Raw genomic sequence first — 19,668 nt, 5'->3', positions numbered from 1 at the left:
CCTTGATCAAACCAAATTAAGTATAAATAAGATCATAATAGTTTTTTTATCAAAAGGATATTTGATACAACCATTATATAATCGAACAGTACAAATATGATGCATAATTTTGCATTTTGGGCATGATACTAGAATTATGGAAAAAATTGCATTCTTTTACAAAACTACCTCAAAGAACCTTGTGTAACTCTAAAAAAAATGACAAATTTTGAAAATGTGTTTGGAGGAAACCTAATTTTCCATATTTTCAACAAAACCCATGTTTTGGAATTATGAGATTCATCCTCATCTGGATGGAAATAGAGGAGAAATTCACTAGTTTGACAATTGTGCGAATTTGGGGCTATAGCATTAATTAATTTCTAAAAATCCATCTATATGACCTGGGTACATTTTTACTCATGTGGAAGTGTTAAAACATTATTTTGGAAAAAAACCATCTTCGGTTTTTTCCAAAAATTTTCCAATCTATGAAAGCCCCAAATTGGTGCAAGAATGTTGCTCCTTAGAGTAGGAATAGGTAAGTGGAAGATAAGTGCACCTATGACTATCAAATAGGCTCCAAAATAGTTACAAATTCATGTTTGTACCACTAGCTATCATTTATCTTCGTGGAAAGCTTGAATGATGAAGTGGTCCACATATACTTGGTGCATGATCCCTATGCAATGCAGGAACAAGACAATCTACATAAAAAACATTTTAATAAACATTAGTCCTAAAAAATGCATATAACAAAGGTTTTCTTAGATAAAATACAAACCAAGCACAAATCTTCACTATTGCATCAAAAGAATGTACAATTGCAAGGTATAAGTTCATAAGGCGGTAAAACAAGGGAATAAGCAGGGCATCATATGGGTAAAAAGATGCATTAAGTACCACAATTTGAAGGCCTCACACTTTGCACTAGTGTGTTGTAGCTGTTTTAGGTTTTTCTTTTTTCCCTTTCCACTTATTTTTCCACTCCATGGAAGCTTCTTAGTGCTCCTTCTTTGACCCACTTGATTTTCCTTTCTTAAAGTCTATGTTCTCCAGGCGTTGTGACTATACACAGGCCTCATCCACCATTTTGGGTTTGAAAAACATCACATTATTCCACAGATGGATATCTATACCATATAGATACGTATGGAGTATGTATAGGTTCTTTGGGTAGATACATAACATTATTTATATCTTCCTAAATTTTGGTGATGTCCTCTTGTCCACTCTACCCATGCCTCTACCTAAAGTAATGCCAGTATATCCACTGGTTCCCTACATACCCAATAGGGTAGAGCTGAGAATTCATGAGAGCCTTGAAATATTTCCACTTAGTCACTAAAGGATACCCCTATAGCCTCATGATTTTTATATGGCTTTCCCACTAGGTTAAGACATGACCCTCTAGTCTCAAACAAGAAAATATTTTTTCTATTCTTCCTCTATGTGATGAATATTGAATAAAACTATAATTTTTGAAACCCGTGATTTAACTTCAAACAGCCAATATCACCTTCCTATGGCTTGATTTTTACCTATGCTTCCATCATGAGTATAGAATGCGAATGGTTCATAACACTTGAACTAGGCAGTTCCTTTCATTTTTTTCGTAGACTCCCTCTCTGGTTCTTCTTGATCCCCCAATTTTCCCTCAAATATAACTACTGAGTTGGTAGTTCCATATTTTCTGATTCCAATCTTATTTTCTATAGTTTCCATAAATAGGTTCACATTGCAGCAAATTTCTACGTGTTCTTCCAATCTTGAGAACCTTTAATGGTTATTAATAGATTGAACGGTCATGGCTAGGGTTTTATGACTTTCTACTTAAACTAATATAGATCCCCTATAACTCCCCACAATATAACCAAATGAACCTAGGTATAATACCATTTTGATTCATAAAATGTCGTGGATATTCCACTGGATAGTTTGTCACAAAAAATTGGATAAAATTATACTTAAATTTGAAATCTATACTATGAGGGTTACTTAGACCCTAGATTTATTAAGTTATTGTTTTCATGCATAAAATATATAAAATTTTGAAAATAGAGAACAAACTAAAATACAATCATTGGAAACCATAACACAATAAATGATCTAGGAAATTTTTATGAGAGAAAATACAACTGGAATGTGAGGATGTTATGCCCTTCTCTGAATGGAAATGGATGCAAGTATAAAGAAGTGATACATGTGGCCCATGGGTTGATACAAAACACAAAACCTTTTCTCTCTCTCTCTCTCTCTCTCTCTCTTCTCTATGGATTAAAATGAAATAGAATAGAATGGAACCTCTTTTCCTCCTTGTGATTAGATTATAACATAGCTTGATAGCCAACTAGTGGTTAAGTTTGACTCCTTCAACTCTTAACTAGAGTTAAAATATTAACTCTTCTAGAGTATTATTCATTACGATCAAATGACTACCCCTTTTCCAATAACAATGCGGGCTGACATGGCATCCTCTCAAATCATGGTGGTAAAAACATGAAGCTCAACTTCTTAATAGCATGACTTTGTATACATACTCCATTTGAGGTCTTTCTTCCATATTTGAAAGGTTTTCAAGTTTTTATTAACTTAAGGGGGTGTTGATGTTAAAGGAAAATATTTTATCCACAAAAAATATCATTTAATGCTTTAAACTACCTATGAACTATTTTAGACCCCAACTCACCAAATTGGGACCTACTAGTAAAAATTGTCATGTGAGATAATTCCTCCAATTTTTCCACTTTGAAATAATCAACATGGATTAAAAATAATATAATGATCCAATTTGGATCACTAGATGGAGTTCCAAAGGTGATGGTGAAGTCCATACATAATATTAATGCAAAGAGTGGTGTTAAATCCACAAGCTATGTTTGTTTCTATCATCACCATGCAAGAGAGGTGCCAAGAAGAGTTCATAAATTACATACATGGTAGATGGTATTTTAGGGGCTAACGAATAATTGATGTGCATTCTATATAATGTTGATCGTCTCCCTTTAGCTATAATCTAAGGCCACGAAGATTCACACAGATAATATTTGTTGGAGAAAATTGACTCGAGTTTGAATCCTACTCATCTCAATCATTATAATATGTGGTATATTTCTTAGATATACATAGAAAATTTCTATGCTCTATTGAGCATGTTGAGTTGTTACTTGGTTGCATTTCTAGTTGGTGTTGGGATATTTAATTCCTAGAAAAATCTCTTGATTTTTAGACCTTTTCCCAAGGGTGGATCTAAATTATCAACAACCATTCTTATTCCAATGTTTAATTCATATATCAATTGTAAAAATTGAATACTAATTCTTTAGCAGCTTCAAACCCCATGTTGTAGATCTTCTTGTTAATAGTGTGAATAGTGGGGTTCAAGAATCCTACATTGTTGAAAAATGTATTGAACATGAAATTTATGCATTTTCTTTCTCTAAATATTACGGAATATGAGTGTGAGAGCATATTCCAAGGGGATTTGAAAAATATTCTCTAATAAATCAGAAAGTCGCCTAACAATGTAACTATACTAGCATTGATATATGAATGCGAGAGGGTTATAAGGAATTGCTAGAATATGAATATCATTACAAAAGGTGGGGTTTTCTCAACCACTTGTTGTTGACATAGATGTTAGGATTAACATGCAAGAAAAAAATGGTGGTCTTATAGATCAAAAGAATTGACAAATTTATATGAATTTGGATAATTTTACAATGAAGAGCCTTTTTAAATTATATATTTAAAACTTTATTTTCTTTGATATATATATATATATATATATATATATATATATATATATATATATATATATATATATATATATATATATATATATATATATATATATATATATATATATATAGATGCTACTTTTCTAGTGATAAATAGTAAAATAAATACCTCTCTGAATACACTCCTTTCTTTGACTAACAATTTTGGGCTTGAGGTTTGAAGTCTTGTTTCCTTATGACTCAATAACATGGCCTCTGTATCACCATGGATAAGTAATATTATTAGGATATGATTAGGATAATCTATCTTTTATTAAATATTCAACTTCTAAAATATCTAATATATCAACCATGCTAGCTATGATGAGTTGTGTACTTGCAACTTGAGTAAACTTTGTTGAAGCCAAACTTGGGGTCTTTCTTTTACCTCCTTTGCTTCCTTCTTAATTAGGGAATGTGAATGGTAGTTATATACAATTTATCCATATATTGGATTATGAATGCTCATGGTATGAAAATTACGATTGTGGAGGTAATTCGACAAATGTTACATTTGTAGATTGTGTATGTATCGTTTGCATGTACAATTATTGTTTTTCAAACCAATAATTTTTCAACTTGTAGAAGGTGTGATTTATGATTTTTCACCTATATATAGCCTTAGAGTGGAATTTGTATACAAATAACCTACTGGTTGTGCATAAAATATAAAATTTGCCTTGTAAAATGAAAGGGAAAAATTGTTAAAGTTGGCTTTATGAAAATGCATGCCCAAATTTAGCAAAGCCTCCATCATTTATATTTAATTTGTAAATTGTTGATTACAATATTTATAAGATGTTTTTACAATTAGGGGTGCATTTACACTCCAAAAAGGATGATTTCTATGCACAAAGATTTATGAGCTTTTAATGAATCCAAGGATAAAATTGGTGGAAAGAAAAATACATGCCTAGAGTTTGTTCACCTCCAATTTGATTTATGGAGAATGTGTATTTTATATTTTTACATCTACATATAGCTTTTTCTTAGAACTCATTCAATTTTAGTGGTTTAAATTGTAAATAATTTGTTAAGTCATTTTACATAATCTCAAGGAAAACATATGTCATATTAAGGAACACATTACTCAATAGCCTATATGTCCATCGTCTCATCATACAAAAATCACCAATTGGATTTCATTTCCCTTAAACTGGCATCCATTTTAAGTAGGAAAATTTAAAAAAATTACCTATTTGTCCTACAAGACAATTTTTGGTCTTATTGCACAGTAAAGAGTTTAAAGTTTCCAATGGCACAAGCAAAGGTATAGATAGATTCAGTTTGCACATATCATGATAATATCATAATTATTACAATATTAACATTGAAACCAAGGTTTCCAATAATATCACTTGATATTATTGTGATACTTTTCCAAAAATGAAATTAGCACAATAATTTCCTATTTATGGTGAAATGATGTTAAATTATTGGGTTGTTGCTAAAGCTGATGCGATAAAGTTTTGGTTCAGGTTTTTTACAAATATTTTTGTTTTTCTCTTGTGCTAATATTGAGCACTAAGAGTATTATGAACCCTGTGACCAATTTTCATCTAGAAAACAAGGGGAAATCCATAGTTTTCCTTGCCATCAATTAAGCATTTGTGGTGTGGAGATCTACTCCAATATACCATATCCATATTTCAAGGGATGTAAAAAGAAAATCCTTCCTTTTGTTTGTTTTTTCAAGATCTAGTATAAGGTATGCAATGTTCATTACATATATCTATTTTTTCCCTCTTTGAATGAAATATTTAACACTTACATAGCTAGGGTATTTTAATTGAAACATTTGTGGATTTGTATTCAAAGTTTAACCCCTTTTTCTTGTCCCATAAGTTGAGAAATTTAATCAGTGCTCTAGAGTCTACATATTTCAAGAATAAAAATGCAAATGCTATTAGATCTAATGTGGGAGCATGGTTTACCCTATGAGGGTCATAATAGAATGAGGTTGTGTTATTTTCCCAACATTCACCCCATAAATTATCTGCATTGAAAACCAATCCATTTTGCAAATGCATAAGAAGAGAGATCAAAAGGTTGAAGTGAGACTTGAACTTGAAAATAGATCTACAAGCTTCTCATGAATCGGGTAAATCTAATCGTCAGGCTCACATTTTGAAATGTTTGACCACTCGACGTCCACACCTTTCTTTGTGTCAAGATTTGTGTCTTAGGGGAAACTTTTTATTTGGTCAATCATGAAATCAAATGAGGAGGAGGAGGCTGACAATTTTGTAAAATGTTTTATATGGAGTGACATATCATTCAACATTTCCAACAACAACCCATTCTACTATTCCATGTTTGAAGTTTCTACCATTGTTGGTCTAGGGTACAAAGGCCCTTCTTATAATGACTTTAGAGGGTCTCTCCTTCAAGTATAAGATGATAATTGCACAAGGAGATTGGATGAGCTGAAGGAATCATAAGAGATCAAAGGGTGCACCGTTATATCAAATGGTTGGATAGATGGGATGGATAGGTCCATTTTTTAATTTCTTGATTAATTTCCAAGGGGAGGAATGTTTATCAAATCTATTGATGTATATGGATATGTTAAATATGCATAGTTATTATGTAGTTATTGGATAACTTCATTTAGGAGATAGGTTCGTAATATCTTGTTCAAGTCACTATAGACAATGTTGCTAACTATGATGCTGTTGGAAAGTTTCTCATGGAGAGGTATTGGAGGTTAGATTGGACTTCTTGTGCCACATATTGCATAGATTTGATGTTAAATAACATGGGAAATTTTTCATGGATCAAGGAAATTGTTGAGTTAGCTAGGAGTGTTACAAAATATATTTACGATCATAGATTTGATCTAACACTCATGGGATAGCTCACAGGGGGGCAAAGAGTTCGTTTATCTTGCTATCATGTGTTTCACGACTAGCTTTATTTATCTTCAATCTCTCTATAATTCTATGTTGGAGTTCCATATGATGTTTCTCTTAGATGAGTGGAATGCTTGTGTCTATGGCACTAAAGTGGATGGGAAATCCATAAGATAAATTCTTACCACAAAATTATCCTTTTTTGGATGGGAGTGGAGGATTTTTGTGCTATCAATGAACCTTTGGTAAAGGATCTTTTCTTGATGATGGTGAGAACCCTAAAATGGGCTACTTTAAGGGGCTATGGATAGGGAAAAGGAAGCTATCCATTATTACTATGAGGACAAGGGGTAAGATAGAGGACAAGGGGTAAGATAGATGCACTAGGTGAGAAGAGATATGGGTTTTGATTGATGACCAATGGAACAACACTCTCCATCATCCAATTCTTTTGGCAGGGCTCTACCTCAACCCCAGATTCTTATGCATGTCGATTTAAATTTGATGTAGAGGTCATAAATGGATTTTTCCAATGTGTTTAGAGGATGGTGTTGACTTCCACTGAATTCTTGGATATTTCCAAACAAATTGAGATATATAATCTGAGTGCAAGGAAATTTGGGTATTATGTGGATATCCAAGATAGGGCTGCAAGGATGTCAGTTAAGCTACAAGTAAAAATTCTTTCAATTTTGAAACTTTCAAATTTCAATATATTTCCTTTCTAGCTTTTTGTTACTTAATGGAGAATTGAAATATAACTCATTGTCTTCCCTTTAAAATTTGAATCCTTTCCATTTAGTTGTTGTAGATGCTTGGGGGTGGGGGAGGTATGGTAGAAAAGTCCTAGAGTTGCAAAAACTTTCCATTTGGGTACTAAGTCAAACTTGCAACTCTTTACAACGTTAGTGCAATTGCAGTTTCTTTGAAAATATACACTCCAAGAAACATAAAAAGTTAGAAAGTTTCGAATTAATATTATTTATTTTTTGATAGGTTAATTAATTTAATTTAAGGCATATTCCCATGGGACATCATATTCTAATTAAAAATTACCCTCATGCACATTATATGTTCACCACCTCAATGGCATGGCCTATGTCTACTACAATCTCAAGTTATGGGTGAGGCAGATAAACAATGTATCTGATATGAATGCCATTTTAGTGGATTCACTTGACAACAAAAGTTCATGGAGGGTGGATATTGAAAGGCCTATGATGGAATAGGCACCTTAGTGGTTGGATCAAGACACTAAGGAGTTGGAGGATGCTCCACTTCTAGGAGATATAAATATGGAGAAAGGGGGAGGGGGGGTTAAATTTTGTCGTAGCCAATGCCACCAACTTCATAGAGGCTGGCAACTAGGGGAGAGGTGGAAGACATCCCACTTTATCTTCCATCTTTTCCCCAATAGTCTCACCTTCCACATCCAACTCAAGCTCAACACATCCCACCTACTACTTCTAGCAACGATGAAATTTTCCTATAAAGGGAATAGAGGGAATTATTGATATGTTAGTGTGCATCATGATTAGCCTTGTATTATATGGATGCCTCAAGATTAGCATCTCATGAGATACATTTATTTTTATTTTTAAGTGATTTTCTTTTACCTTGTTAGGACTTTTGACTCATGCCAAATATCATTTACAATATCAATGTCTGATGTTCCACTTTACTTCTTATGTATTTTATATAGTGGTTGTTTGATGTTTATGTTACCTTAGAAGTTTACAAATTTGAAAAAAATTATTGTTTTTGTATTTTTAAAATTTTCCTAATCATTTTTAATAATTTCTCCAATGTTGTTGATAATTTAAATATTGGACTCCCTATGACAAATTGTTTATAACGATAAATGTAAAATTGGATGGATGTAGAACTTTTCTAGAACCTTGTAACTTGAAATATTTGGAAATGATATTGCTTGATAATAGAATCCATGGCATTATGACCATGTTTTTTATTTGTTAATTCTTAATGAAAATGATTGAAGGATATTGTACAACCATGAATCTAGGTTACAACTTATAAAAAATGTATCTAGGTCCTATAAATAAATATGTTTAAAACAACTTATCATGCTTGTATTCATGTTTGCTATAATCCTTGTCATACCAGCTTCATTATCTCATAATGGATCACCATTCATTTTCAATTTTCTTCCCATGAAGATCATTCATTTGGCTAAGGAAGAATTAGGGTTTATGTTATTATATGTTTACACATTATGTCAAGGGCAACCATTTTTATAATATAAGTAAGTATTTGTCATTAGAAAAGTGTGCATATTCTTGGATTAACATGTATGAAAACCATTCCATGCATTCAACATGCATTTTCACCTAAGAGTGTGCATTTTTTTCATAATAGGGCATGCATTTTCATCGATGCTTTTCATGAAAGTGCATAAGTTCATAATGTACATAATGCATATAAATATATCATTTTTAATTAACATTATGATTTCAGGAAGTTATCATGCAAATCCTAATGCAAGGCCTCATTGTTAACTCTAGGGCATGGATTTTCCAAGGTGCTCTATTTTCATTTAAAAAACACATAATTTCGATTTTGAGCATACATTTTTGCTTTAAGGAGTACATATCTCAAGGAATGAGTTACCCGGTAGCCTATATATCTATCATCTAATCATATAATACTCACCAATGAGAATGCATTTCCCTTAAGCTGATGTGCATTTTAACAAGAAAAATTTGAACAATTTTCCCTCTTTGTTGTACAACACAATTTTTGGTCATTTTACACAACTTTTCTATAACCCTCCCAATGACTCTTAGATAGTTTAGATTTTTTAATTTGATGCTCATCAAGTAATATTCCAATATGTTTAGGGACTTCAAACACAAAAAATAAGTAAAAAAATATTCAAGGGTAGTTTAGGCCTCATAACCCAAGTAAGATGGGCATTTTTCTCTCATTCATTCATCACCCAAAACACATCTTTCACATTTACATCATTTTTTCCATTGGCTAGGTTCTCTTGCTCACACTTCCATTGCATAAAGTAAACCTAGTTAACTTATAGGGAAGACTCGTTGAATAGGAAACTTTTCTTGAGTCTAAAGTGTAGGGGATAGATGGTGAGGTTATAGTGGCTAACCTCTCAAGTTTCCCAAGGCTAGGACCCATCTTTGGGACTTTGAGAAAAAGTGTTGGTCTATGTAGTAATAAAGCCCTACCCTAACCTGCCCGCTTTACCCGCTTTATATTAGCTTACAGGTTATGTAATTAATGTCTTGACTCCATTTTCTTTGAATAAGGCAAGGCCCATAAGGTAATAATGAATCATATATTTTAAATAAGCCCCATTAAAAAGTTGATATTCAATAATAATGGAAAAAAATATAGTTAGTGTTTTTAGTAAGAAACTATCTATAAAAGTAAAAGGCCCTCACAAAAGGCCCCATGAACATTTCTTGTTTTTTCGAGATTCTAAATATAAAGGTTATACTAGCAATTGCACCACATGTTGCAAAGGAAACGCCGTAAGTTGTAGCATATTGAAGAGAATATTGAAGAATAGTATAGATGAAGAAGTAGCATATTGAAAATCATATTGAAGAATAGTATTGATGAAAAAGATCTGATATACGTGATATAGATGTTGGATACTCTAGAACTATTTACTTTAACACATAAATTAACGAATCATTTGAATTTATTATTAAATAAATTATTAAATTTTAATAGTTTATAAAATAATTATTAAATTCTAATTTATAAAATATTTATTTAAATGTAATATGATGAAATTAATATTTAAAATAAATACCATAGATAATTTGAAGAACAAAATCCCCTGCCACCAAAACAAGATATATATATATATATATATATATATATTAAAAATACTTAACAATACAATGATTGAAATTTTAACAATACATTTTTCACTATAAGAAAATTTAAAAAGTTTATATTGAGAATTTATAAAATTTAAATTTCTCAAGAAAAATGTTATTAGTCTATTTAATAATGTTATTGATATAAAAATTTTAAATATTGTGGGCTTCAAAGATTTTAGTGTCCATTTTATTTATAGTGGTTGTGAAGAGTTGTTTTGCAAAAGACATTAATAATACATAAATTTAGGTCAATAATCCTAAGCATTCAAAATCCATGAACCCAATTAAAGAGTTTGAAATGTATTCAAAAGCTAGGGGAAAATTAAAATACAGAAGTCAATAGTTTAAACCATTTCTAACCCATCACAATAGACACTGGATTTTTACTTTGAATCAAATTTTTGTGAGTAATTTATAAACCATGGAAATAATATTTTCTAAATACATATTCACTAAAACCTCTTGAAAGAGAATTTTAAATATCAATTTTCTTCATAAAAACTGAAAAAATTTAGTCATAAATGGTGAAAAAAAAGGTCTTTCCTACTACCACTACATATGGTTAATTCTAATTTTTTAACAGTAAACTTACAAAAACATTATTAACAAAACTGCATGCAATATTCATTATTGAAATGTATGGCATGCGCTAATTATACACCAACAATCCCAAACATTTACTTTCTATACCAAATATATCCTGTAAAATAAAAATAAAATTTATTTAAAAAACTAATACAACTTTAAAATAATAAAATTTATTTTATTACACAATTTTGATGAGTACTGTCAATCTATTGTATATAGATCTAGGGATGCTTAGGAAAACAAGGGCATGGTTTGAAATGGTTTGAAAGGTTCCATTTTGCTAGAGGAATGTAAATACTATGCTGCCAATATTGATGCGTATGGGGAGCAGGGTTATTGGTTAGAAGCTGAAAAGGTGTTTAAGCATAATGAAGAGAGAGGGGAGGGTGAAAAATTCATCAAAAAAATTAATATCATTCGAATAGAAGTTACCACAAAAAAGAGAAAGTTGTTGTAACTTTTCAAGGAAATTATAATCTTAATCTTGTAGAATGTTTTAAAGGTATTGCTTGTTTAATCACTGATGTTAATATTGTAAAACAAAGACTCACTTAAAATATTTCAAATGCATGAGATAATTTAATTCTGGCATCAAATATTATTTCTGCAAATTACATACTGCATTCCAAAGGATTCTTCAGCCTAACAGGTTCTGGAGAATTGTAAAAAGATTCACTATACATTGAGATAATTTAATTCTGACATCAAATATTATTTCTTCAAATTACATACTACATTCCAGAGTATTCGCCAGGCTAACAGGTTCCTGGGAATTGTAAAAAGATTCACTATACATTGTAGAGAGAACTCCTTAAAATTTCGATCCTTTTTCGAGGATTACTGACATAACTCACTATATATTTTGAAGAGGGCTCATGCATTAACCCCAATTTGTTTGGAATGGCCATGAAATGTGTATGTATGCAGATAAGAATATGCACAAAATTCATTAACTGAATTGCTACCAATTCCTTTGACAAGCTTGCCAAGGGTTGGACTGAACTAAAAAGACATAGAACTACATTGAAACAATCAACAAAATGCAATTAAAAATGAAAATTATGTTATTGCACATTTCATCATCATTACTAATGGTCTAAGTGAATATTTCTAATTAATGCAACTTAATGGAAAAATGTCTATATGACCATTAGACATGTGACTCCCACATGAGAGGAGCTAGTAATTTCAAGCAGATTCTTGCCCCTTTCAAAAACTTTTTCAAGGTTAAAATCCCTTAAATCCCATAAAATCCCTTAGAATCAATTAATTATATCAATTAGTGAGAATTCTTACAAATATTTCAGGTAAATTTGATATTATTAAATGAATTTATCTTACAATAACAGTCTTTAGGAAGCAATAACAACAAAGAAGATACCATACCGAAAACCCAACAAATCTCTAAGGTAAGTTGACAAATGCCTTAGAAAATTGCCTACAATCTTGTGGATGGCTTCAAACTCACTGTCTTGAAGTGGACAAAAAACAAGAGTCAATGCAACATTTTGTAACAACACAAAATTACTTGCTGATATTCCTTTAAAAGGAAGACACGATCATGCAATCATTACATTTTGTTTCAAAAGCACCAAAAACTTTTAAAAACACACAGAAATGTAATTACAAATATTAAAGAAAATATAATTAGGAAAAATTTAATTACACATGCACTCTATCCCAAACATCAACATAACCACTAACAAAAATATATACAATTTAAGGCTGCACTTGTACTTGCAAACCCAGAAAAAAATAAAAATAAAAGACAATGAGAGCTACTCTTCTTATTTGTGCTACCAAGGAACATAACCAAATAACATTGGCTATTATTAGTGAATATGCGTTCTTTGCACAACTTATTCACTCTCTTGTTCGGATTGAGAAACATGTTATGGAAAATGTTCAAGGTCGCACAACCCAGGGAGGGCATGTTCAAGAAAGAAAACATTTCTAGTGCATGATTATGCATCAGTGTTGGGAGGAACAAATACACTGTGGTTGCTATTAATAATTCCTTCCTTCCAATTTTCTCTTTGGCATGAGGTTCCCAAAATGAAGGAATTTTTTTGTTTTCTTTAAATAATGATTTTTATTCTATCAGACTCGAACATGATGTCGTGCTGCTGGATGAAACTTGATAGCCAAAGTCTTCAAGTCAACTGGTCTGCAACAATTATCGACTTAACCCCCTCCGACAACTGCACCAACTCCTATAAAATCAAAACAGAATAACAATTACAATAATCTTGAAACATAAAGAAGTAAAACCTTTACGAAACTCTAGTAAAACCACCAGTGCAAATGAAATTTGTGCCCAAAATTTTTCCCCTTGTCGCCTCCTCATGGAGAGGGACTTTGTTGCATCTCATGGAGATGGACTCTGTTGCAGAGCATTTTTTTGGCAAGCGCGAGTTCAAATGAGTTCTTTGGCATGGTATTGAAATGATGGAATTCGCAATTCCTCCTTGCTGTGACTCGCCAAGGATGTGCAGGGGGCTTATCATTAACGGCACAACCGTCTCAAAGTCATGGAGTCACAACTGTCGCAAAGTCATTGAGACACAACTTTCTTAAGGTTGGAAAACATCACGAAAAGAGTTTCTACAAAATGCAATATTCTCAACCGCCTATGACATTCCAATATTCTGAACCGACTACAACATTCTTTGCTGATGATCCAATGGCTGGAGATTATTTGATCGTCTAACAATCGATCTAAGGGCCATAACGAGACATTGTGGGGAGTTCCTTTCAGAGAGAATGCCTTACGACGTAATTATTTAATCTTTGTCTCTCTTATTTACTGTTATTTACTATTATGGAGTTATTTTTCTTTGGATTTAACACACTACACTTACGAACTAACGTGTTTTAGGAATAATTATACATATGATATTATATAATATAGTTATATATATTATATTAGAGAAGATAGAAAATTTCTAATGAATACAAAACCATTTCATTCTTAAGTCTCTATAATATAAACGGTCTCTTTAATATGAAATATCTAATATCTTTTTTACGTGTTTGATATATTTCACATTTATGTTATATGAACTTGAATAGGAAATATTTTTTATATCACATTTAAGTTAATGTAACAATTTAAAATATATTCTATTTGTATATCTCTATATGTATATCTTGTACACTTTGATTATTCCCTCTGTACGGTGTGATATTTACTTAACTTTAACTATGCTTGTTATTATATCTACTTCACTCCATCATGTTTGCTATGGTAACAGAAATGTTTTGTACAAATGGTGCTACTGGCTGGCCCTGGTGTGCTGATATCAACTTTTTCCCTTGGTACTGCTATACACGTAAGGAGATAGTCATATATATCTTTGTGGTTGTTTTGTAGTGTGATATTTTTGCTAGCTAATTCAAAATAATTAATATATGTTAATTCTAACTCATAACTATTTTTAATGCAGTTCTTCTTTCCATATGGTTGGGACTGGAAGATATCATTCTTGCTGGGAGGTCTGCTTAGTTCCACAGATCCTATATCAGTTATAGCCTTATTAAAGGAACTTGGTGCTAGCAAAAAACTGAATACTATTATTGAAGGAGAATCTATTATTAATGATGGGTTGGTATTCTTATTTCAATTCGAGCACTAAAATTAAATACAAAGACATTTATTTATGCAGTGCTTTTGACTTCTTTAAAACCTATTTCTATGTTTTGAAATTGATGGTATTGGTTAGGAAATACAAATCTTCTAGCTTTTATTACTCTTTTGTTTGTGATTTTGTATAACCCAAACCCTTCTCTTTCTTGAAAGACTAGTTAGTTTTTTATGCTCTCCGTATAATTGAGTCTCGTGTTTCAAGGTGGGAGTTTTGTGCAATATTGAGCAATGAAATATTTTTAATATTTATATTTGCAGGACATCCATTGTTTTGTATAGGCTTTTCTTTCACATGGTTATTGGTGTTCCTTTCAATATGGGGAAAGTGATAATATTCTTGTCTCGAGTCACTCTTGGAGCGTATGTATCATTTTCATTTTCAGTCTATGATTCTCTTCTTTGTTTTCTATGTTACTTTGTTATGTGCACCATTCTTATGGATTTTGTGTATCTCTGATGATACAGGGTAGCTCTTGGTCTTGCTTTTGGGCTTCTATCATTCTTGTGGCTTGGAGTTATTTTCAATGATGCAATGATGGAAATCACTTTGACGCTCTCTACCACATATTTAGCTTATTTCACTGTACGTTCTCTTTCCACAATTTTGCATTATAAGATTTACGTTCTTAAATGTATATTTGTGTTTAAATTTTGCTTCAAACATTTAAAACTTTTAGCCTTATTCTCAGCTTGAACGTAAATAATGTGTGTTTGTGTACATCTCGAATGGATTTATTAGATCTTTTTTATAAAGGCCATTTTGTCATCATAGTTAATATATTAATATGGTTTGGGTGACCTTTCTACTTAGATCTTCTAACCACCAAGAATTGCATCTTCAGCAAGCACACACCACTAGACATACTATAAATGCTCTTGCTCGTTCTTGCCATGCATGCCCTCCTCTCAACAGGACCATTGGTGGCATTGGTTAACTACAGAAGGCACCCTCCATATCACCCCGCATGAATACCACGTGTCTGGAATGGCATGGCTCATCAATACTTTCCTCCTCCTCACCCTTTTCATCCTATTAAATGTTCAACCCCTTTCAATACCATACTCCACCACACTAGGATCCTCCCACACTGCAATTCCTTTTGTCCCTACGACAATGGCACTCCTGCCCCATGGATGATTGATTAATTCCTGGGATCTCCCTAACAAATAGATTTATCTCATTTATGATTACATTATGTGCTCTTACTTCAAACTGTGGAGTCCCGGTCCATTCTCAGACACTTGGCCTTTGAACTTCACCATTATCTACTTACCTTCACGACCCCTTTCAGGCAATCCATGTAGCACCGATTATATAAAGCTCCCACTCAGTTCACTTGGTGGCAGAGCTTAGGAAATTACTTTGTGTTGGAACGTGATGCTCGATACTATGCAGCTCCTAGGTTAGCATCGAGATGAAGGGCCCTATCTTGGCCTGTCACGCTAATTTGAGGTTGGATATATATTTGGCTATCTTCACTCCCTCTATTTAAACTCTTTCAATTTTTTTGTCATTCTAGTTTGAGTATTTAGTCGACAGTCATCTATGTTCTTCATTTTATTTATGCATAACACTGGGTCAGGCCCAGTGTTTGAGTTGGTCGTCATCCTTTCCATGACTTCCCTAAAAGGTTCTGATCTCACTGCTGTCTCTTTTAACTGCTTGGTCCTTTCCTGTGGGGTTTGGTACTCAAGCACCTTCTCAATTTAGTTTTGAGTTAGTCTCCAAGGATTCTCAACTTCATATGTTTCTCTCTATTGTTAAGGCCCATGCTAAATTTAAGGTATATATTCACATTAAACACATCAAGGTTCATATAATAATTCTCATGTATAATCCTTTAGATTGTACCAAGGTGTGCCACTTGCGTCTACTCCTGGGGTTCCATAATCAGTTTCATATGCATTTCAGGGTGGCCATTTACAACTATATCACCCTATCATCCTTCAATGTCATTATTTCTATGTCGAGTTGTAAATTAGTCCTCGTCAGCAGCTACACTCCCCCAATCTACTTACCGAGTTGCTATTATATATGGTGGTCAATTATAGTCTAGTTAGTGGTTTTCTTGTAGGGACTTTATGGCACATAAACAATGACAGTCGACTCACCTAGGAGGCATTTTTGGGTCTTCTTCCACCACAGACTGATGCCTCTTCGATTGTGAGTCCATCACCAACTTCTTTGAGGTTCCTCCAATGGAGGTCATGAAGGAAATTTTTAGGCTAGAGGCTAAAGAATTTGGTGACCGACAATAGTTTTCGGGCTTTGAGATCAGTGGAGGTTGTCTTAAATGGGTTCTAGACCCTAGTAATTCAGAAAGAGATATTTTCACTTCTCGCATTCCATCACTCTTCATCGTCAGTTGGAGACCTTGTTAAACACAGTAATCAAAGATAAACAAATTGATAATTACAAGATATTTCTTTGGAAGGAACACATCAAATAATTATGAAAGACATCGGCTACAACATGGATAATATAGTTGTACGACTAAACTGACTGGAAAGGTATATTGCAATAAATCTTGATAATGAATCAAATGGCCATGAAAAAGTGGAATCCATTATCAACGTGGTCCCTATCAACTCCATTCATGCTAACTCAGACCCACCAGTGAACAATTCACATGAAGTTGGCTTTCCAAGATCTACAGTCATCATCCTTGACTAGTCTACTAAGATTTTAGCTTTACTACTTATGTTTCTATGGCATCTATGTTTTTTTACTATTTGGTATTGTTTCTAGTACTTGTCTCAGTTTGACCAGATATCAATTTTGAATAGGGGAAGATAAGAAGTTGAACAGTCATAGTGTTTGCCAATTTCTAGGTCTTATACATCTACTCACGGGGGATTCACTCAATGAACCTCTGACATATCACGTGCATTCGTGGCATATTAAACAATACCTTTAATTTGACTACATATTGGAAAATACCTCTAAAAATCACATTATCTAACCCCCTGCCAATATAAACCCAATACAACTTCCCAATTAAAAAAACCCCTACTTTCGCTAGATATTGTAGGTATCCATTCCTTCATTAACATTTTTTATACCCCTTTTTATTTTTTCATTAACTTTGAGCTCCAATTTTTATATTTGCCAATATAAAAACCCATTACCCCCTATATATCCCCTAATATATTATGTCATATTTTCCTCAATATATATCCCCTAATATGAACCCACGTGTTATGATATTTCTCCCCCAGAAAAGACCTGTGCGTTTACTATGACCCCAATTTTGGTTTTCATAGCCAAGGTCTTTTACTATTGTGGTACTTTCAAAGTTTTCATTAATCTCAACAGCAAAACTTCATGTAAATTCCATGGTTTTCGATAGTAATACCAGAAATATTTACATAAAAAAACATATAAATTTAAGTTGAGGCTTTTATATCAAAGGGCGATGATATTTTTAAGATGTCGAATAAGTATTAAAATGTTGTAATCATTAATCATATATATATGAATGAGAGAATCATTAAATTTTATAAATTATTTATATTAAGTATTTAAATTATTTTAAAAACAAATGAGTAATTTTATTGTGATTTTAGTTTAAATTGTTATTTATAAAAACATATTTTAGAGTATAATCAATTGATTTAATTAATTAATTAATTAATTTTTTTATTGGTCTTATGGAACTTGAAGAATTATTCATTTTCTATACTATAATTATATATAAAATTTAGTTTTAGAATAGAAAATAAGTTATGTAAATTTCTCTTTCTCAGTAGATGGTATACTTGTAAGGTGATACCAAATTTATAGTGAGAAAGACTAAAGGATTTTAGTAACATTATCATCAAGTAACTATAGCAAAGAAATTATTTGGACCACCAAGTAGAAAACAAGTAGTAATATAGTCACTGAGAGATCACAAATAGCTGGACCAGTTTATTGAGGCATCAATAATCCCCCAAGTCTAGTGCCTGGGGTTGTTCCTAAAAAATTTCAAATCAAACCTTTTTATTGCTTCATTTATGGAATATGTTCTCTTGGTTTTGAATCACATTGCATTTTGTTGTTTGAATGGGTGATTCTTGCTTGATTGCTTGTTGTTTTGTTCCACTTCATGTTGCAGTCATGATTGAATATGGTAGTAGTCTTGTCAAGTTTGTTTGCATCATAAAATGGTTCTTGTTACATGTGTCTTTTCTCCTATTGGTTGTTTGGTTAACCTCATCCTATGAAATTGCAGTATATCAAATCTTGGATTGATTATAGCATTTGCAAGGTATAGGGTGGCTTTGAACTGTTTTTCATAATATTAGTACCTAGTTCTCAAAATTCTTGTTTGTTTTTTTTGTAGGATAACATATTTCAATTACTAATGGATAACCACTGTTAGAGTTGCTCGGGAAAACATGGTGTTCTAGATAGGGCAAACACCTTCAAAAACCACTCACATAACGAGATTAAAGATCATAACACTAGTGTTATTACAAAATTAAAACCATCTAAGAGTGAAATACTCTATGACCCCAACTAACGTGGCCACTTGAGGAAATTTTATTAATGCAAAAAAAAAATGTACATAATAGAGTTTCTCACAATTAAGCACATGGTATTGAGTATTCAATGGGAGTTACAATTATTTTTGCCAATGTGGCCATTTGAGACAATTTTATTAATGAAAAAAAAAAATTGTACATAAGAGAGTCTCTCACAAGGGATCATCGACAATGACCCTGCATGATATTTAAAAAGAGACCATGGACCAATCAACTGTTAAGACATATATTAATGGTAATTAGTATCAAGGAGAATATGAGTCGTCAAATCACTTTATGTATAGAACATATCGTGATTGTTAGATTACAATGCAACTACTGCATACTAAAGAAACATACTTTTACTTAAAGACACATTTGACCAAGTTGAGATTAACTAATTCCTAAGTATCTAAATATCCTAACATCCTCCTTTAGGAACAACT

The 19,668-nt window shown here is 32.2% G+C and overlaps 1 protein-coding gene across 1 annotated transcript in view; it reads left to right on the top strand.

Moving 5' to 3' along the window:
- Positions 1–19,668, top strand: part of LOC149234371 (sodium/hydrogen exchanger 8-like) — a 384,605-nt gene that overhangs the window by 271,728 nt on the left and 93,209 nt on the right. Inside the window, exons 4-7 of the mRNA XM_089461155.1 lie at positions 14,325–14,402; positions 14,517–14,674; positions 14,975–15,076; positions 15,182–15,299. Of these exons, the coding sequence (XP_089317281.1) occupies positions 14,325–14,402; positions 14,517–14,674; positions 14,975–15,076; positions 15,182–15,299 (456 nt within the window). The remainder of the gene's footprint in view (positions 1–14,324; positions 14,403–14,516; positions 14,675–14,974; positions 15,077–15,181; positions 15,300–19,668) is intronic.

Source organism: Pinus tabuliformis, chromosome 8 (assembly GCF_031772625.1).
Source record: "Pinus tabuliformis cultivar Carrire ecotype Pingquan chromosome 8, CPIR1, whole genome shotgun sequence".
NCBI lineage: Eukaryota > Viridiplantae > Streptophyta > Pinopsida > Pinales > Pinaceae > Pinus > Pinus tabuliformis.
This window is presented reverse-complemented; position numbering and strand designations above follow the sequence as displayed.